Below are 19,315 nucleotides of genomic sequence, written 5' to 3' on the forward strand. Positions count from 1 at the left end.
TTTTTTTTTACTCTGACTAATTCATAGACATAAATAGACGGCTTATCAAATGTCAAACATGCAAAGTGGTCTTTTATCAGAATATCTGTTTATGCTTCATAATCACCGGCTAAAATACATGCATGCATTTGCCTACCAACTGTAGAATGGAGAGAGTAAATGTAGGTCTATAATTGGCCTGCTTCTATCTCGTACTTTTATTTGGTTTGCAGCTGGTTGTTGGCAGAAGCAGCTTTCCAGAGCTAACAAAAAACTGTTTAGAATTTTGTGTTAAATGACAACATTTTGCTAATAACGAAAACCAACAGAAAGCTCTGAATGGTACTGAACTACGAATTATACAAACAAGCCATATCTTAAATTCCAAATTTAATTCAAATTAAAGTTTTGATGTTAATTGCAGAATGATTTTAGATGATTGACTAATTGGCTTATCAACTAATGGTTGCAGCTCTACCTAAAATCCTTAAAAATATTTTAAATTCCAATGTCCATTTTTATCTCCTTGTGTTGACGCAGCTGGATGCGGGCGTTCCTGAGAAGATCAGCCTGGTGTCTCGGGATGAGAAAAGCGTCCTGGTTGTGACCTACTCGGACCTGAAGCGCTGCTTCGACAGTACCTTCCAGGAGCTGCAGGCTGCAGCCTCCGGCTCTCTGTAGCGCCCTCTTTGGGCCCAGGATGGTACTACCAGTACCTGGAGTACACTATTGCACTACAGCGGAGGACCAGGCTCATGGAGATAACATCAGCATGGCAAAAGCAGCGGGGCGGGGCTTCGTGAACCTCAGTCACATACACTGACCGTGTCCACCCGGAAGGCTTTTTCTAAAGTGTATTTTTTTTAGTTTTCCTAAACCCCGCAGCTGAAAATCGTAAAACAAAAGGAAAATAATGTTAATGGACATAAACGGAACCTGTGACGAACGAGTATGATGACATTTTTTTAGATTTGGGGAACAAAACAAGAAACAAACCATGTGGTTTGGAACTTTTTTCTGGCTTTTATTGTTTATTTCTACAGTTGGGGTTCATTTTTGTGAGGGGGATGCACTAAGATTTTAATTTTTTTGTTAATTTTTGTTATTTTTATCAATATGTGTGAGTGGCCTACAGGGTGTACAGAGAGCTAAAGTCACACACGGACATAAATACCAGAGCAGACTGAGTTAAAGCAAACAACAAAAAATAAATCCAGCATTCTATTTACTATGTCTCTCTCCTGGCTGGAGACCACACCCCTTCATTCTGACGCACTAGGAGATGGGATACACCACTCAAGGCTTGCATTGGGGCAGGATGGCACCTGTTTCATAAAATGGGCCAGCCCCCTTTTGCCTTGGTTGTTGGTTCCCCTTCAAAAGGACAAACCACTTGGGGGCGTGGCGGGGGGGGGTGTTAAACTAGAAAGGTCAATGAATTAATGACATTTTAGTTCAGGGGATTGTGGAACATCCTGCTCAAATGTGTGGATGGGTGGGCTATCATGGACTGGGATTTTTTGGGGGGGGGGTAAAATGTGTTTTTTTTGTTGGCACTGAGGAAGGGGTGTCTTCTCCGGATGCCGTCTAACAACTGTTTGTTACATATGCAGCAACCACCTTTGGTCAATGGACGCTATCGTGACATAAACTGCTTAAGGATAAGTCATTTTTGTTTGGCTGTCCAGCACTTGGTCGTAGCCCTTAGGTGGGACTTCTTGTTGAGGTGGAGCCACAGCTGCCTCTTTGTGGAATGTCCTTATTTTGTCCCCCACCTGTCCTCCACCAACCTCCCCTTTCTTTGTCTCTCTCTTTCTCTGCACTCTTCCTCCTGCTTTTATCCCAATCTTCCCTTCCCCTCGGGGGTCTTGGCCCCTCTACATTTGAGAAAAAGTGACACTTTTTGTGATTTTTCTAGCTAGTTTTTCTCTTTTCCAGACATTGTGCAAGAATGCATGATGGAACTGGGAGGGCAGTTAATTTTTCCTTCAATTCAACTTTATTATTCTGTGGACCAAATCCAACAGGGGTTTTGGGGAAGGGATGGAGGGCAAAGGAGAAAACAAGGCACCACAAGTTTTTTTGTCTTGTTTTATTTAACTTTTAAAGATCATGAAATACAAACGTGCTGGAGACAAAGCAGTCTCCAGCACTTAATTGGATGGCTTGGATTTCTCTCAGGATGACCAACAGCTGGTGGGGCCCAATGATTGAATGTGTTTGGCTGTCATTGGTTGCCCCCTCTCCAGTCAAATGGGCTACAGTGGAGTGGGTGGGCTGTCTTCAGGTGGAAGTTCTAGGAAGTAAGTGGCACTGTGGAGATCACGCTGTGAGGGATTTAATGTTGCCCTAAGGTATGGTTCATATTCCATTGATGATTTGAATCTCTTAAAAATAAATTTGGTGCAAACCTGCTTCACCCAGATAAAGGGATCAATCCAAGCTCTGTCTAACCACTGTTCTTGATTTCTCTGCCTTAGCATAGTACTCCGTAGCTTTTGAAAAGCGTGTTACATACGTAAGACTGTAGGAAAAACAGGGTCTCATGTATGAAGCACACTGTCAGATAAGAGACAATTTAAGGTGGATGGTGTCAACGGGAACGGATGGTGTAAAAGAACAGTGTCTTGGCTTTTACGTAAAGATTTCAGAGTTGTCATGGAAGTGGATGGTCTGTACTTGAGGGTAACCAACCTTCAAGAATCTGGCTGTGTTAGATCATGTACTACTTCCTCCATTTTAGTGAAATGAACAGACAAAAACATATTTGGTGAATGTGGTGCTTTAGAAAAAAAAAAAACACACACACACACGCCACCCATCTCGGTCCACACAATGTCAGTGCTCATATCAGTATCTTCCACATCACAACACAAACACTCCAGTTAAAATTAGGATGACATTCTTCTCCTCCCCCACATCAACACACCTACAATCACCATCTTAGTATGTTTTATGCCCCTCTTGTGTTCATTGTCTCAAATTTTGCAATATTTGTGTGTACAGCAGTATTTTAATAAAGAATACCAAAACTGATAAATGCACGGTCTTGTCTTGCAATTGGGTACATTACAGCTTTTTTTAAATAAAATAATATAAAAAATGTTTATAGAAACACTGTCAACATATGGGTAGGATTGTACTAAACTAACAATTACATTCTTCAGTGATTAATCATCTTTAAATGGAAAATACATGCAAACTGTGTTTGTGTGTGTGCGCGCGCGTGTGTGTGCGCGTGTGTGTGTGCGCGCGTGTGTCCGAACGTCTGTCTGTCTGCACCTGCTATTCCCACACGAAGTTACAAAATTGTAACATTTCAAGCACTTTCACCTGTTCTGATTTTTGTTTTGTTTTTTACAATTGAATTTCCTTATTTTCTCAACCACCAAAAGTGATCGTAAATGTGATCTCATAGGGGTAAATGGCAAATATGAACCATAAATGATGTGTATATATATATCATTGGTAATTGAGAGTAAACTTAAGTATTTTTACATAAATAGTTATGGCTGTATTGATTTAAAAGCCTAATAATGTGACGGGTCAATCAGACCCGGGAACATTGGCTGTGTTACAAAAATATGAACACCAATCAGGGTTAAGACAGGAAAGCCGCAAATCTCGCAATTGAGAAGCTGGAATTAAGAAATGTTAGGTATTTTTGAAAAATAATTAATTTTTGTTTCAAATTGGATATAAAAATAGTCAATTTTCTATATATGGACTAATTATTTCAGCTCTAGTTGTCAAGGAAAAACACCATATTTAATTATATTAATCATAGTACATTCAATATTTTTTGTAAAATTATATATAGGAAAAAACTGTTCTGCAAGGGTATATGTTATACGTTTTTGTCAAATCTGAATAATTTGACTTAATTCTATATCAAAGGATACTAATTATAGAATTAAATATTCAATCATTTGCCAGTTTATTATGTATGCAGTACAATCTAATATAGCAGCCCTGCAATTCATGCTATGTTTATGAGGCTTACAATGTTTTTGTTGAAGCTGTTTTAGAGAAATGATTCAACTTGCTGGTGATTTGGCTGACTGTAGATTGTATTACTGAGGCCTCCATTGATACTATTGGGATGGACAAATCATTACGTTTTTAAGACTGAACATTATAACCTTAAATAACCCAAATTAAACGGAGTGGATATTAACATTCCCAGTGAGATACACCTCATCCATGAAACGTTTACAGCATTACAATAAATACAGACAGATACGTCTTGTCTAACTCATACTATAATTCAGTATATAATAACTTTCTTTCCAGCATATAGTAGCTGTGTAGAAGGAACTATTATTTCATACAGCAGTGTTCCTTTTCACAAAGCTCAGCACATGAGGTACCAATACAATACGCTGTAATAGTTGTATGTCAGTAAATACATTCTGCATAACTGCATATGATACTATCAGGTAAGTACTATCAGGTAATACTTAGCTGCTCTTGGAAGGCGTTGTGTGTTGTAATGCAAGATAATACTTGGTAAGGCTTTGTTGTACAACAGCATTTGGTTTTGAGAACTGAAGAAAAGCAAAGCGAGGTTTTGTGTTAAATCTAGAGAAATTATCTCTGAATTTGGCTGAAGGAAGAAAAGGATGACAGATGAATAAATGCAGATATTCTAATGAGGTAGAGGATTGAAATTGAAAAGCAGATTACGTTTTAGTTGACTAAAGATTATGAGCAAGAAAATATATGCTATGTGTAAATCGGTTCAGGAACACATGCTAGAGGGAGGGATATAGAAAAGCAGAGTTGTAATCCGGAGGTGGGGAGCCCCCCTCGTCAGACCCCCAATCACACGGCAAGATAGACGGCTTGTCATCACAGACACCTGTGATGTCATCGCACAGGAAAGGCACCTGGTTGTCCCGGCATTTAGCGAAGGTAAATAACCTAAAAACATAGAAATTAAGAGTCATTATCTTGTTTATGATGCATTAAGATAAAATACTGCATCCATGTATTGATTGATATTTTAAATAATTATATTATGTCTGTATGACAAACATTTTTCCTGAACAGTGAGGGGTTGAGTAAATACAGGAATCCTGAAGAGAAATTCATTGGTAATTCACTATGAATTTTACATGACTTTTATATCATACTATACTATAAAAAGTCATTGTATGTGAAAAATAATCTTTGTATTTTTCATTGTGGGACTGCAGGGCCAGGGGTCAACTGACCTTCTAATTTGAAGACAACTGCTCTTCCACCTGAGCCACAGCCATAACAGCATGGCGTGTTGAAAAAGTCATTAAAAAGTTACAGTATAGTGTGTCATTAAAATGTCGAAAAAAATCATAGAATAGTATGTCAAAAAAAGTCATAGTATAGTTTGTCCAAAAAAGTCACAGTATAGTATGTTGAAAAAAAGTTTTAAAAAGTCATAGTATAGTGTGTAAAAAAAAGGAACAAATATCGTAGTATAGTATTTCGAAAAATTCAAGAGAGGTCATAGCATTGTAGCTCAGCCAGTAGGAAAATGAAAATGAAAATGAAAAAAATGTAATTGTCTAGAATGTCAAAAAAATAAAAAAAAGTCATAGTATAGTATGTCAAAAACAAGTAAAATAAAAAGTCATAGGATAGTATGTCGAAAAATGTTGAAAGAAATTCATGGTGTAGTATATCAAAACAAGTAAAAAAGGTCAAAGTATAGTATATCAAAAAAGGTTTTAAAAAAGGTCATGGTATAGGATGTTGAAATAAAGTATTTGTCTAGTACGTTTAAAAAAAGTCATAAAATGTCGAAAAAAGTAATTTTTTAGTAGGTCAAAAAAGTAATAATATAGGATGTCAAAAACTCTTTTAAAAGAGTCGTAGCTTTAGCTCAGTCAGTAGGGACGTGGCTGCGGAACCGGAGTGTCACTGGTCCAAGGTCGAATAAATGTCATAGTATGTAGAAGAAGTCAGTATTGTAAGTCTGCATAGTATGTAGGAAAAAGTTGTAGTATAGCATGTCTTGTGTAATCAGAAAAATGAAATATTCCAAAAGTAAATTGTTGCATTCCTTTTTTATTAGTATGGTAAGAAATCAAAAGTCATAATATAGTATGTCGAAAAAAAGTCATAGTATAGTATGTTGAAATAAGTCAAAAAATGTATAGCACTGTAGCTCCGTCAGAAGGGATTTGGCTTGGTTGGTTCATGCTCCCAGACAGACAAAGTCCAACAAACATCATACTATGTTGAAAAAGTCAGTATAGTATAGTATATACTGCATAGTATGTCTTATGTGCATCTGTTTTATAATTTGGAAAATAAAATCTGAATATAAAATACTCCAAAACAAAATTGTTGCATTCATTCTTTGTTAGTATAGTATGAAATAATTCATAGCATAGTATGTTGAAAAAAAGTCTTAGTATAGTATGTTGAAAAAAGTGGTAGTATAAAATATGTTGAAAAAAGTAAAAAAAAAAAGTCATAGTATAGTATGTCAAGAAAAGTCATAGTATGGTATGACGAGAAAGTAAAAAAAAGAAGAAGAAAAAATGGCAGTATAGTATTTTGAAAAAAGTACACAAAAAAAGTCATATTATGGTATGTGAAAAAAAGTCATAGTATAGTATGACAAATAGAGTCAGAACAGCATGTTGAAAAAAATGAAAAGAAGACGTCACTGTAGCTCAGGCAGTAGGGACGTGGCTTAGGTACCGGAGGGACGCTGGTCCAAGGTCGAATAAATGTCATAGTATGTAGAAGAAGTCAGTATTGTTAGTCAGTGTAGTATGTTGAAAAAAGTTGTTGTGTAGTATGTCTTGTGTACAACTGTTACGTGATTTGTAATAAATTCCAAAAATAAAATATTCCAAAATAAAATTGTTGAAGTGTTGCATTCCTTATTAGTTAGTATAGTATGTCAAAGTAAATCACTGTATAGTATGTCAAAAAAAGTAAAAAAAAAGTCTAGTATAGTATGTCAAGAAAAGTCATAGTATGGTATGTCAAAAAAATTCAAAAAAAGTGGTGGTATAGTATGTTTAAAAAAGTCATAGTATATTGACAGTAGCACAGTCAGTATAGTCGGTCTGTATAGTATGTCTTGTGTACATTTGTTCTGTAATTTGGAAACCAAATCTGAATATAAAATATTCCAAAACAAAATTGTTGCATTTATTCTTTGTTAGTAGAATATGAAATCATTCATAGCGTAGTATGTTGAAAAAAGTCATGGTATGGTATGTCTATAAAAAAATCATTGTATAGTATGTCAAAAAAGTAAGAAAAGTGGTAGTATAGTATGTTGAAAAAGTAAAAAAAAAGGTCATAGTATAGGATGTTGAAAAAGTCATAGAATATCATGGTAAAAAGAGAAAAAGAGACATTACTGTGGCTCAGTCAGCAGGGATGTGGTTTTGGAACCGGAGGCTTGCTGATTCCAGTCCCCAGATGGGCCAAGTTGAATAAATGTCATAGCATGTAGACAAAGTCAGTAATGTCAGTCTTTATGGTCTGTAAAAAAAAAAGGTGAAGTATGTCATGTGTACTTCTGTAATTTCAAAAAAGAAATTGCCTTCCTCATTTGTTAGTATAGTATGAAAGAAAAAGTTATAGCATAGTATGTTAAAAAAAGTAAAAAAATACTGGTAGTATAAAATGTGTTGAAAAAAAAGTCATAGTATGGTATGTTGAGAAAAGTCCCAGTATGGTATGTAGCTCAGTCAGTAGGGAAGTGCCTCTGGAACCGGAGGGTCTCTGGTTCAAGTTCCTGGAAGGACCAAGTTGAATAAATGTTATAGTATGTATAGTAAGTCAGTTTGTATAGTATGTAGAAAAGGTTGTATGTTATGTGTACACTTGTGCTGTAATTTGTAAAAAAATATATAAATATAGTATATAATATACTATAATATAGTATATAAATAGTATGTCGAAAAAGTAACAAAAAAAAGTCGTAGCATAGCATGTCGAAACTAATTATTGTATAGTATGTCAAAAAAAGTAAAAAAGTGGTAGTATAACATATGTTGAAAAAAGTATTTAAAAAAAGTCATAGTATAGCATGTTGGGAAAAGTCATAGTATGGTAGGTCAAAAAATTGCAAAGAATGGCAGTAGAAAATATGTTGAAAAAAGTAAAAAAAAAAAGAAGTCATAGCATAGTAAGTTGAAAAAAGTCATAGTGGTATGTCAAAAAGAGTAAAAAAAAAGTGGTAGCATAGTATGTCAAGAAAAGTCATAGTATGGTATGTCAAAAAAAGTCAAAGTACAGTATGTCGAGAAAAGTCATATGTTGAAATTTTCATGTTGAAAAAAATTAAAAAAAGACATTACTGTAGCTCAGTCAGTAGGGGCTTGGCTTTGGAACCAGAGGGTTGCTGGTTTAAGTTCCCAGAGAGACAACGTTGAATAAACTTCATACTATGTTGAAATAGTTGGTCTGTATAGTATGTTGAAAAAGTCGAAGTGTAATATGTCTTGTGTGCATCTGTTCTGTCATTTGAAAAACAAAATCTGAATATAAGATATCTAAATAGAAAATTGTTGCTGCTTTGCATTCCTTCTTTGTGAGTATGGCATGAAATAAACAACATATGGCATGTTGAAAAAAAAGTCCTAGTACAGTATGTCGAAAAAAGTCATAGTATATTATGTAAAAAAGTCATTCTATGGTGTGTTGAAAAAGTACATAAAGTCATAGTCTGTATGTCAAAAAAAGGGAAAAAATAGACATTAATACAGCTCAGTCTTGGAACCAGAGGTTCGCCCATTCAAGTCCACAGATGGATCATGTCAAATAAACTTCATGCTATGTTGAAAAAGTCGGGAAAAGTTGGTCTGTCAAAAAAAAGTTATAGTATGTCATGTGCGCATCTGTTGAGTGATTTTTGAACTGAAAAGAAAATATTCCGACAAAAACATTTCTTGATGTGTTGTAGTCCTTCTTGTTAGTATAGTATGAAATGAAAAAGTCATAGTTTAGTATGTCAAAATTTTTTATGGTACAGTATGTCGAGAAAAGTTGAAAAAAAAGTAATTGCATAGTAATTCGAGAAAAAAAGTACAAAAAAGTCACAGCAGATTGCATTTAAAAAAGTCACAGCACTGTAGACTTGGCTTTGGAACCGGAGGGTTGTTAATTCAAGTCCCAGAATGAACAAAGTCAAATTAATGTAATACTATGTTGAAAAAGTCTTAGGATGTACAAAAAAGTCATAGGATAGTATGTTAAAAAGAAAAAGTCCGTGCAGGGTGCCCTGATAGCTCAGCTGGCAAAGTGGGTGCCCACATAGAGGTTTACTCCTCGGCGCAGTAGGCCAACTCTGACCTCTCTCTTCCTTTTCATTTATTCAGCTGTCCTGTCAATAAAGGCCTTAAAAATAAATAAAAAATAAAAAAGTCACAGCATAGTATGTGGAAAAAATTAATTCTATAGTATGTCGAAAAAAGTCATAGTGTAGTGTGTCAAAAAAATTCCCAAAAAGTCATACTACAGTATGTCGAAATGTTTTCTCCAAAAAAGTGGTAGTATGGTTTGGGAACTGCAGGGTCACTGGTTCAAGTCCCTGGACGGAACAAATAAATGTCATAGTATTTAGAAAAAGTCAGTATCGTCAGTCTGTACAATATGTAGAAAAATTGTATATGTTGACAAAAAATTACATTATAGTAGAATACTATGTCGAAAAAGTAATAAAAGACTCATAGTATAGTGTGTTGAAAAATGTATAAAACAAACAAACAGACAGTACTGTAACTCACTCAATGAGGTCTTAACATAGGTTTAAAAACTCATGGTTTAATGTTTAATGTTAAAAAAGGCAAAATAAAGTCATAGTATAGTATGTTGACATTTTTTGGGGGGTATACTACCTATTTTTTATACAGTATATACCTTATTTAATAGTATGTCACTAAAAAAGTCTTCCTACAGCATGTCAAGTAAAAACTCACAGTATAGTACATTGGAAAAAGTCATAGTATAGTATGTCTAAAAAGTAATGAAAAAGTCATAGTATAGTATGGCAAGAAAAATTGAAAACAAAGTCATAGTATTATGTCAATAAAACAGTCATAGAATGGTATGTTGAAAATGTAATTAGTTTTTGTCATGACAAGACAAGAGATTCAAACCACCATCCTTCAAATTGGTAGATGGCCACTCTACCACCTGAGCCACAGCCATCGTAGCTCAAAAAAGTCAAAAAGTCATAGTATGGTACATCCGAATAAAGTCATAGTTTATAATGTTGAAAAAAGTCATAAAAAGTCATGTGTCGATAAAAGTCGCCTCATGGAATCAACATCTCTACACTGTTTCGTCACAAGTTATCTTTGTATTAAACAAATAAAAAATAAAAAATAATAATAAAAATAAAAAATTAAGTGTATCCAGCCGTGCAATCATTTACAGCTGACAAGTTGTCTGGACTGTAAGGAGGCAAGTCAAGGGTTTAGAGGTCAGAGATTAGGGGTGACCACCTGCTGACTTTCCTGTTCTTGGTGCCGTTATTCCACATCAGACGCTTCAGCTCCTCAGATGGGAGGATCATGCCACTGTCACTCTGCTCCTCCTAAACAGAATGCAAACATGCAGTTTATCAGAGAGTTACTGGGTTTTGTTGTGAGGATGCATTTTTGTCTCGTCCCCTGTATGTCTTTATGTATGCAAGCAGAAGTGTAGGTTTTTTTCTTACGTCAGGGTTGTCTGGCTCCTCGGAGGGCAGTTCCTCAAACGTCTGAAGTGTGGCCATACCCCTCATATAACTGCATATATTCAGATTAAAAACATTAAAAGTTGGACATTTCTCTCCTTTCTCAACCTGTTTCCTGTTGTTTCTGAATCACGTTTCAGGTGCCTCACACTTCTCTCATCACTTTCACATCTACACCTGTCCCTTATCTTGTATTTATTGTACTACAGCACTTCTCTACCATATTTGATAAATCATATATAACATCTTAAGTCAAGGTGCACTGACTCAGACCGCCATGCTGTATATTAAATTGCATAATGTTTTCTTACCTCATGTTTGTGACTGCAAGCAGGTTTTCTTTGAAGGACTCGCTGCGACCAGTGTCTCCAGTCATGAAAGATCCCAGAGGAATGTAATCCTTTCCATCCTGTTAAAGAGAGGAAATTAATCAGGGTGTAAAACATCCTGCCCTTTAATGTAGCTAATCCATTTATGTTAACACTTTGCTGGACAAGAAACAAATCATAAGCCTGAAGGAGTAAGATCTATCAAAAGCCTGACCTGCTGAACCCTCGCTTGCAGCAGGTCTCCCAGGGTCTCCACCAGGTTAGTGAAGGTGGGTCGATCTGAGGGACTGGCCTCCCAGCACGCCAGCATTGTGCTGTAACTGCAAACACAAATATACAGGTGTACATCAGGAGACATGACATAAAGGTTTGAATGATGCTCTTCCCCCTTGGGCCCCTTATTTACAGCTGTCCTACTTTCTGGACCCCCCCCACTACTACATAAACATATCCACCCACATCTCAGTAGTGCTGTATTCAGGTGCTCGCATCCTTGTTCCCCCCTTTAGTCTGTGGCAGAACTCTTCATCTATGTGAAGACCAGGGTAAGGGGACGCTCCTGTTAGGCAAACATACATGTCAATAAATCAACATGTGAACATGCCCACCCAAAGAATTGAATATGCATCTTCCACCCACAAGGTATCATAAAGTCAGACCATAATATGTGTTGCAGGGCTTTGGTATTGAATTGTATGTTTAAAATGAAACCGTCGTGAAAGGGCTCTCACCCAAAGAAAAGATCTCCCACAGCAGAATGCCATAGGACCACACGTCACTCTGCGTGGTGAACACCTTGTCAAAGATGGACTCTGGAGACATCCACTTTAGAGGGAGGCGGGCCTGTCAGCCAATCAGATCACAGGAGCAGAGTTGCAAAAGGCCATTTGTGAGGAAACAGTGGTTGAAAAGTTATTAGGCCACAGTTCCTTTTGAGGAAAAAGGTTATGTGATGTTTGTTGCTCATTACTTCCAAAACAAAAGCAAGAAGTCAATGGTTGCATAATTCCTCTAAGCTTTTTTAAAACTAGACTTGTAATGTGGTTTAACGTATAGTCCTGTTTCAACCACACAAATAACTAAAAATATTGTAATTTACAATTACATTTTTCATGATTTTTTATTTTTGAATTTATGAATGGGATTCATGAAAAAAAGTTACACACCCTTTTTGCCTGTGGCGGTTATCTTTTAAGAAAGTGGCTGCAAAAGCAGTTTATTTTGTAACTTAACTCTGCTGTGTAGCGGGTATAAAATGCTAAATCCAAAGCCAATTTATATATATTATATATATTAAGGGGGCTTTTTATGGGTTTTTATTAGTACAGATACACAGGAAAGGCGGGAGATAGGGGATGACATGCAGAAAACCCAGACTGCTGCCAAGGACAGCCTACATGGGGAGCATGCTCGACCGGATGAGCTAGAGGTCGCCCTTAATGGGAACTATTTATGAAATTACTAATCTTTTCAATCATAAAATATGAAGATTCTAAGAAATGAAAAATTAACTGTTTCAATGTTTTATATGTTGAAAAAAATGCAAAGTATGCATTGAACCCATCACATTTGGCTAATAAATGAGCTCAATTAGAATTAGAAGACTATTTTGTTTTGGAACCACAATGCTCACATGTACTCACATCTCCCTTGCGGACATAGTCAGGGTCTCTGTAGATGTCTCTGGCCAGGCCAAAGTCACAGATCTTAACCACTTTATTGTCAGAAAGCAAAATGTTTCTGGCTGCCAGGTCTCGGTGAATACACTGATGAAGAAAAAAGCAGCAATGTATACATAAAAAAAAGAAACACACATTTACTTGCATACACACACTCACACACAGACGTACGCACACACACACGCACGCAGACCTTGCGAGAGGCCAGAAACTCCATTCCTCTCGCCACCTGAAAGCTAAAGGAGATGAGGTCCTCCAGGAATAAAGGGGAGTTGGAGGCAGATTTGGGATCTAGAGGGAAAAAGAGAGGGGGCACAGGGGTATAATAGAGCACTTAGCACACAAAAAAAAAAAAAGGTTCAGTGAGCTCCTGCCTTACCAAGTTGATTCTCTTTCCTGTCTCTCGAATCAGACTCAGACACTCTGGCGAAACAACCTGGCCCTCCATCCTTTCCTCCTGCCGGCTGAGAAGGGGCGAAATCGGTTAGTTGTTTTGAATATTGTTTGACAGAACGTGAAAATATGGACAACATTAGGATTTTTGGTGTCTTCAGACATGTGTTTTGGTTTCAATAAATATGTTGAGAGAAATTCATAAACATTTTTTGTTGTGTGAGAAATGACATTTAGGCCTACAGGGTTAGGGAAGTAGATGGCCTGCTCGAGAACTGATAATGTCTTTGAACCTCAAATAGATTGCAGAAGTGAGTTTTTGAGAGTATGATTTTGTAATTGTGTGCAGCACGAAGGGGAGATTTTCTTTCTTTCTCAAGTGCAATGAGAAGTGTGAGGAACTCTTACTGTGAAATCTTTCTGCACGCAATGGAGGTCCTGTTTTGCGGGAAATGCGGCTATCATGACACCATCTTTAAGAATGTTTGTAGACTCACCGTGTTGTACACAAACACCTCTCTCTTGCCCTTCAAGAAGTTAGAAAGATTTCCATAGCAACAGTACTCCACAATGACCATCAGTGGTCCTGCACACCCAGAAAACACATACACATTATAAATATGCACGAAAAGGATCTTTTGTACATATCATTAGGTATATTTCGAGCACAAATGTGTGAGAAACACACACACCTCCTGGCTTGGTGCAGGCTCCCAGTAGGTTGACTACATTAAGATGATGTCCAATGTGGTTGAGGATTTTCAATTCAGTCATCAGCGCTTTGTGTTCGCTGGCTGTAGCTCCATCTGGTGGACAAAAGGCAGGAACAAAGTGGCACAAATGTTTACACACAGAATTGCAACCTTATTTTCTCAGAATACCAGGGACCCTATTTTGTACCTTTGAGCATTTTAACAGCCACAGTCCTGCACCTGGTGTCATTGTCTATTCCAAACGCAGCTGCCTGCATCACCTTACCAAAGGCTCCGCGGCCCAGAGGTTTCCCTGAGAGAGGAAGAAAGAGAGAGGCTGTGATTGAGACCAACAGGGGAATGAAGGTGTGTTTTTGTGTCTAATTGGGCTACTTTATTAATTACTACACTGTTAGACTTTTTATTGTATTTTTGCGGTAACTTACTGGCAACGTGTTGCCAGTAAGTTACTGTAACTACGCAATTACAGTATCATTACTGTACTTGTTTTTTACAGTATAATACCCTTACAGTAACTTACTGGCAACACGTTGCCAGTAAGTTACTGTAACTACCCGATTACAGTATCATAACTGTAAATGTTTTTTACAGTATAATACCCTTACTGTAACTTAGTTTTACAGTAGTATAATACCCTTACTGTAACTTAGTTTTACAGTACTAAAAATACCTTTACTGTACCTTAGTTTTACAGTAGTAAAAATACCTTTACTGTACCTTAGTTTTACAGTAGTGGAATACCCTTACTGTACCTTAGTTTTACAGTAGTAAAAATACCCTTACTGTACCTTAGTTTTACAGTAGAAAAAGTACCCTTACTGTAACTTAGTTTTACTGTATAATACCCTTTCATAATACCCTTACGTATTAAACTATTTGGCATTGGCTGTACAAACAATTTTAAATATTTTACATAAATTCTAGTGAATTTAATAAATTCCAAATAATTGACTTTAGCCCATGTACAAAAGTAATACATTTTTATTTTCAGGTACAAATATCAGGAACAAGATATTTTTTAACTCTGAAAGTGCAAAAGAACAGAAAATTGACATACAAGTGATGCTAAAACAATGTCTAAATATACGCCAAACACTGGGCAGAATTCAGAGGTGAATATAAGTCTGAACAAAATAGTTACCATTTGAATTGACTCTCAAAACGAATTGAACATTTTAAATCCCCCAGAAAACTAAATAACCTGTATTTGCAAATGTATACAAAATGTGGTGTGGTTGTTACCACAAAGCTGAAGTTGTTGGGCTTTGGAAGGAGGAACAGTCTGCTTAGAAGGATTTGTGAAGGCCGGACCCATAGTACTGTTGCTTGCTGATCCACATCTTCTGGAAGGTGGACAGAGAGGCCAAGATGGAGCCTCCAATCCAGAGATGCTCTGGTGGGGGGGTCCATACTCGACTGTATGTGAAGCAGAGAAATGGTCATGAGTTTACCTCATATAAACTGTTAACAGACTTAAAACTTGTGCAAAAACAGAATGTGACAGTAAACAAAATAAGTCACCAGTAGTGAAGTCCACAGATAATTCAAAGGTTCTTTCTACTTTCTTCTGCTGTCTGTCGATGGGTTTGGGGATGGTAATTTTGGAGCAGTTTCACAAAACTGATCTAACTAAGGATCTTCCTCTTTAAGTAAAAGGCCAATCTCTGTTGGGATCCTTTCCAAAGGGTGTTAGAAACTTAAAATAATACTTTGACACCATCAGTGGCAAAAACAGAACTTTTAGTGGACATAATTGACGATGCACATTTGCCCTATATGATTACATTAGAGCCCGGTTTGAAAGCTGCAGGTCATAGTGTTCTCGCTCAGTACTGGACCAACTTCAAAGATTGTTATTCCTATCAGTCACTTATACAAAAAAACATAAGAAAACTTTAACTAAAATTAAAACAACACTTAGTAGCTTTTGCAGCATAACTGTGACCTCTGCTTACACAGGAGGTAAATACAAGATGATTTAGTTGTCAATGTTGTAGCAGGCAGGGTACGTAGCTGCACTACTTCATTGTACTGTGTAATAATTTTTCTGATGTTAACTGTTTTACATCACACAAGAAAATGCTTACCTAGTTTCCACTCAAATTCGGTGAGCCGTTGGAGGAAGGTGGTGACTCTGGAGCTGATGCTCGTCACCTTTCTTTGGACAACTCTTCCCGTCTTGTAGCTTGTACCCACTGTAGCAGTGCACTTGGTGACCTCATCTGGGTTGATCCTTAAGAAGAATCTTAAAAGAAAAACAGGTTTAAGATTTTCATAATCAAGAGCAGTTATCTTTAAATACAGCCCTTTATTCTCACACACACACACACACACACACACACGTAGGTGTTTGTGGTTCCTGTTTAAAGGAAGTTGGACCTTGCTCATTTCACATGCAAACCTATAGTTTGCCATGTACTAAGTTTTTTCACATGTCTTCAGAATATTCCTATTCTGAGTACACAGTTGCAAAACGTATACCTTACATGCTTTTTGTTGTTGGATAGATTGTTGAAAGGGATCATGTGCTCCTGGGTCGGGAGGGTAAAGCCTTCTTCCAGCTTTCTTCTTCCTCCCGCTCTCTCTCAGTTGTTCTAGCACTGGTTGTTGTTCTTCATTTGAAATGATAAAATAATATTTTTTAAAGTTATCACACATTACAACAAGATAAAAAAATGCATGCATTATTATGCAGTTAACCAGTATTGTAGGTAACTCTTATTGTTAATAACACAGAATGTTAATATGTATTAAAAGTAATCACTATGCCATTATAAAGAGTCCTTAAATAAATTTGTTTAACAATCTGTCGAATTTAAGTTCAAGGGGCTAGGAAAATACATACTTTTCTTTTTCCACCATAAACCATGGTAGCTATAGACTCAACTCGTAACACCATATTTTGAGTCAACACCTCTTTACTTAGGTCTCATACACTAAAGGAGGAATTCAATGAAATGTCCCATTACAGAAAGCAATACTACTGCAAAGTAGGCACTGAGGCAACTCTTTGCTGGACATCACAATGGTTTAAGTGGCCAAACCCTGAAGGCAAGGCAAAACTTGCTCTCCATAATGCTGAAGGCATTGATTTGCCCACCAAAACGAGCTTAATGTGGTTACATTGAATAAAATTTACCACACTCTTTTTTTAGCTAAAAACTACAAAGATTATTTTCCCTTTCCATCCACCCACATTAACGTTACTTAAAGACGCTTTTCCTTTCACCCAAATTAGAATGGATGTTTTTTTTCTTTTTTTTTAAAGACATAGCCTAATGTTACTAGCTAGATGGGCAAATGAAAAGGTAACGGTTTAATGTTAACTTTACCTCCACTAATACAACCGCGTAGCCTATACAGGCCTACAATATAGCTGTAATAAGTTGTGCTTAATCATTCTAAACATTCTAAAAACACCAACAGAATTGGGAGTTTAACGTTAGCATTAACCGGAGGTAATGTTAGCCAAAATACGGCAACAGCAAGCTCATAAGCAAGCAAACGGACCTTAAACTCCCGATATGGGTACATTGTATTTCAGGCAATGGTGTGCAAAAGTAAAAGATGAGTGCCAACAGCGATGTAAAACGAGTAGTGTTAGCTTTACCGAACGTCGTAATTAAACTAGCTCATCCTCACCACGGGAAAAAGTTAGGTTGGGCGCGTCTAGTTTTTCCTTCGGCGGGGACGCTAGTTAACAGCTTGCTCTAGCCCCTATGAACGGTCGTAACCTAAACGTTGGCCGCTTACGAAGGCTATCACAGAGTTTTAATGTCACAGAATTAAGAGATTGATCTTACCTAACTGTCCCAGCTCTCTCCGAGTAGTGTGGTGACCGGACTCTGCTGCGCACGGACCAAACCGTCCTCCTTGTATGTCTCGGCCGCTACTTCTTTCAACACCTTGAGTATCTACCCGCTATTCTTTTGAAGTCGTGAGGTCCGAGTCAAATATGGCGTCAAGTATTTATATCCGTAATCCCTTTCTGTTTTTCCTCATAGACTGTATTATTATACGGTCTATGGTTTTTCTCTACAACTCTCAATAAGTGGTTTACACTGCTGAAAAGCATATCACATTTTTAAATTACCTTCACAGCTAAAAGCATAATAAATTAAATGTAAAATATCTCTATAAAATGAAATATTTAATTTATAGAGATATTTTATTTTTCCATTTCATTTCTATGCTTCTTTAACATTAACTAAATATTTTTTTGATACTGTCTATTCACTACGTAGCACTACTGCTGTTGTTTTACAGCAACTACCCGCAAATTCCAAAAATACAGTAAATCCACTGTAATCAAATGTTTACCTACCCATATGCAATGTATATTACAGTAGACCGAAAAGAAATTACGGTATTGTACTGGGCATTTTGTGGTAATAACTGTAAAATACAGTAGAGTTTAACAGTGCTACCGCAAATTCAAAATACAGTACCACTGTAAATAATGTCAATACCCTAATGCAATGTTTATTACAGTAATTAACCGGTAAAGAAAAATTATGGTATTTTTACTGGCATTTTGGATGTTAAGTAAACTGTAGAAATTACAGCAAAGTCTAACAGTGTATTATTATCCATCCTGGACGTGAGATGCTGATAAGCAAAGACTTTGGACCCCATCAACAGTCCATCTAACAGAATCCCACCCAAGTGAGCTGATTAGTTCCAGTCAACAGTTTACACTTCCTCTGCTGGAGTTGATTAGCTCACCACAGACAACACAAAGTCTGATAAATGGAACGAAAGTCACTCCCAATAATAATCTGATAAGACCTCTGAGAAAGTCCTTCTGTTATGTGATGTTAATCACCTTCCCTCTCTCCCAGTGTTAGCATTACATTCACATAATCCTTCAAGTTTCACATCACAAGTCAAAGTCACTCATGTTAAAAACATCCATTTATGCATTTTTTATTTTCACAAAGGTACCTAATTTAAGCCGCTCTCGAGGGAACTCCCATTGGTTGGGATTGTAGTGTAGTCTCTCACACTGCTCCTCTACTGGCCCCTCCCCTCTGTCTAGAATGATTGACAGGTGCTCTGGTTTGGTGGTTGAGCTGTTGGGCTTTGGAAAAAGAAAAGTGTATTTGGTAATTAGAAAACCCATATGTGTTCTAACAGCCTAGTTGTGTAGTATTTGGTAGAGAGCTGTGAGCAACAGTGAGATCTGAAAAACATTGTATTTATGAGTTATTTAAAAAAAAAGAATTAAGCCTGAATAAGCAAATGGAGGCTGAATGAAAATCCTGTGCCTCCAACCAGTCATTTAATCAGGAATTGTGAAATCATGTAATGAAAACATAACTCTCAATTCAGTTAAAAGACATAAGAAAACAAACTTTAATGGGTTCCTCTAACCTGTTTCAGTTTGCGTATGAAAAGCGTCAGCAAAAGCCAGAAGAGAGTGGCCACCACACAGGTACAGGTAAGTGTGGGAATCTCCAGAAATGAGGTTTCTGAAACACCTGCACACACACACACACACACACACACACACACACACACACACACACACAC

General features: G+C 36.8%; 2 protein-coding genes across 5 annotated transcripts in view; one reads left to right on the forward strand and one right to left on the reverse strand.

Moving 5' to 3' along the window:
- pan3 (poly(A) specific ribonuclease subunit PAN3) overlaps window positions 1–1,187 on the forward strand; it is a 17,587-nt gene extending 16,400 nt beyond the window's left edge. For all 3 annotated transcript variants that reach the window (XM_032504444.1, XM_032504445.1, XM_032504446.1), the window contains one exon: window positions 520–1,187. In XM_032504444.1, the coding sequence (XP_032360335.1) occupies window positions 520–660 (141 nt within the window). In that variant the 3' untranslated portion in view covers window positions 661–1,187. The remainder of the gene's footprint in view (window positions 1–519) is intronic.
- An 876-nt stretch (window positions 1,188–2,063) lies between these two features.
- The window catches only part of flt1 (fms related receptor tyrosine kinase 1), a 42,886-nt gene continuing 25,634 nt past the window's right edge, over window positions 2,064–19,315 (reverse strand). Inside the window, exons 16-30 of one of the 2 annotated variants that reach the window (XM_032504420.1) lie at window positions 19,157–19,263; window positions 18,728–18,863; window positions 13,971–14,075; window positions 13,763–13,876; window positions 13,568–13,656; window positions 13,057–13,141; window positions 12,871–12,968; window positions 12,642–12,764; window positions 11,730–11,841; window positions 11,458–11,557; window positions 11,213–11,318; window positions 10,981–11,078; window positions 10,652–10,721; window positions 10,437–10,528; window positions 2,064–4,902 (exon numbers count right to left, since the gene is read on the reverse strand). In XM_032504420.1, the coding sequence (XP_032360311.1) occupies window positions 4,734–4,902; window positions 10,437–10,528; window positions 10,652–10,721; window positions 10,981–11,078; window positions 11,213–11,318; window positions 11,458–11,557; window positions 11,730–11,841; window positions 12,642–12,764; window positions 12,871–12,968; window positions 13,057–13,141; window positions 13,568–13,656; window positions 13,763–13,876; window positions 13,971–14,075; window positions 18,728–18,863; window positions 19,157–19,263 (1,604 nt within the window). In that variant the 3' untranslated portion in view covers window positions 2,064–4,733. The remainder of the gene's footprint in view (window positions 4,903–10,436; window positions 10,529–10,651; window positions 10,722–10,980; window positions 11,079–11,212; window positions 11,319–11,457; window positions 11,558–11,729; window positions 11,842–12,641; window positions 12,765–12,870; window positions 12,969–13,056; window positions 13,142–13,567; window positions 13,657–13,762; window positions 13,877–13,970; window positions 14,076–18,727; window positions 18,864–19,156; window positions 19,264–19,315) is intronic. The other variant, XR_004327577.1, reaches the window with a different exon arrangement.

Source organism: Etheostoma spectabile, chromosome 22, assembly GCF_008692095.1.
Source record: "Etheostoma spectabile isolate EspeVRDwgs_2016 chromosome 22, UIUC_Espe_1.0, whole genome shotgun sequence".
Lineage (NCBI taxonomy): Eukaryota > Metazoa > Chordata > Actinopteri > Perciformes > Percidae > Etheostoma > Etheostoma spectabile.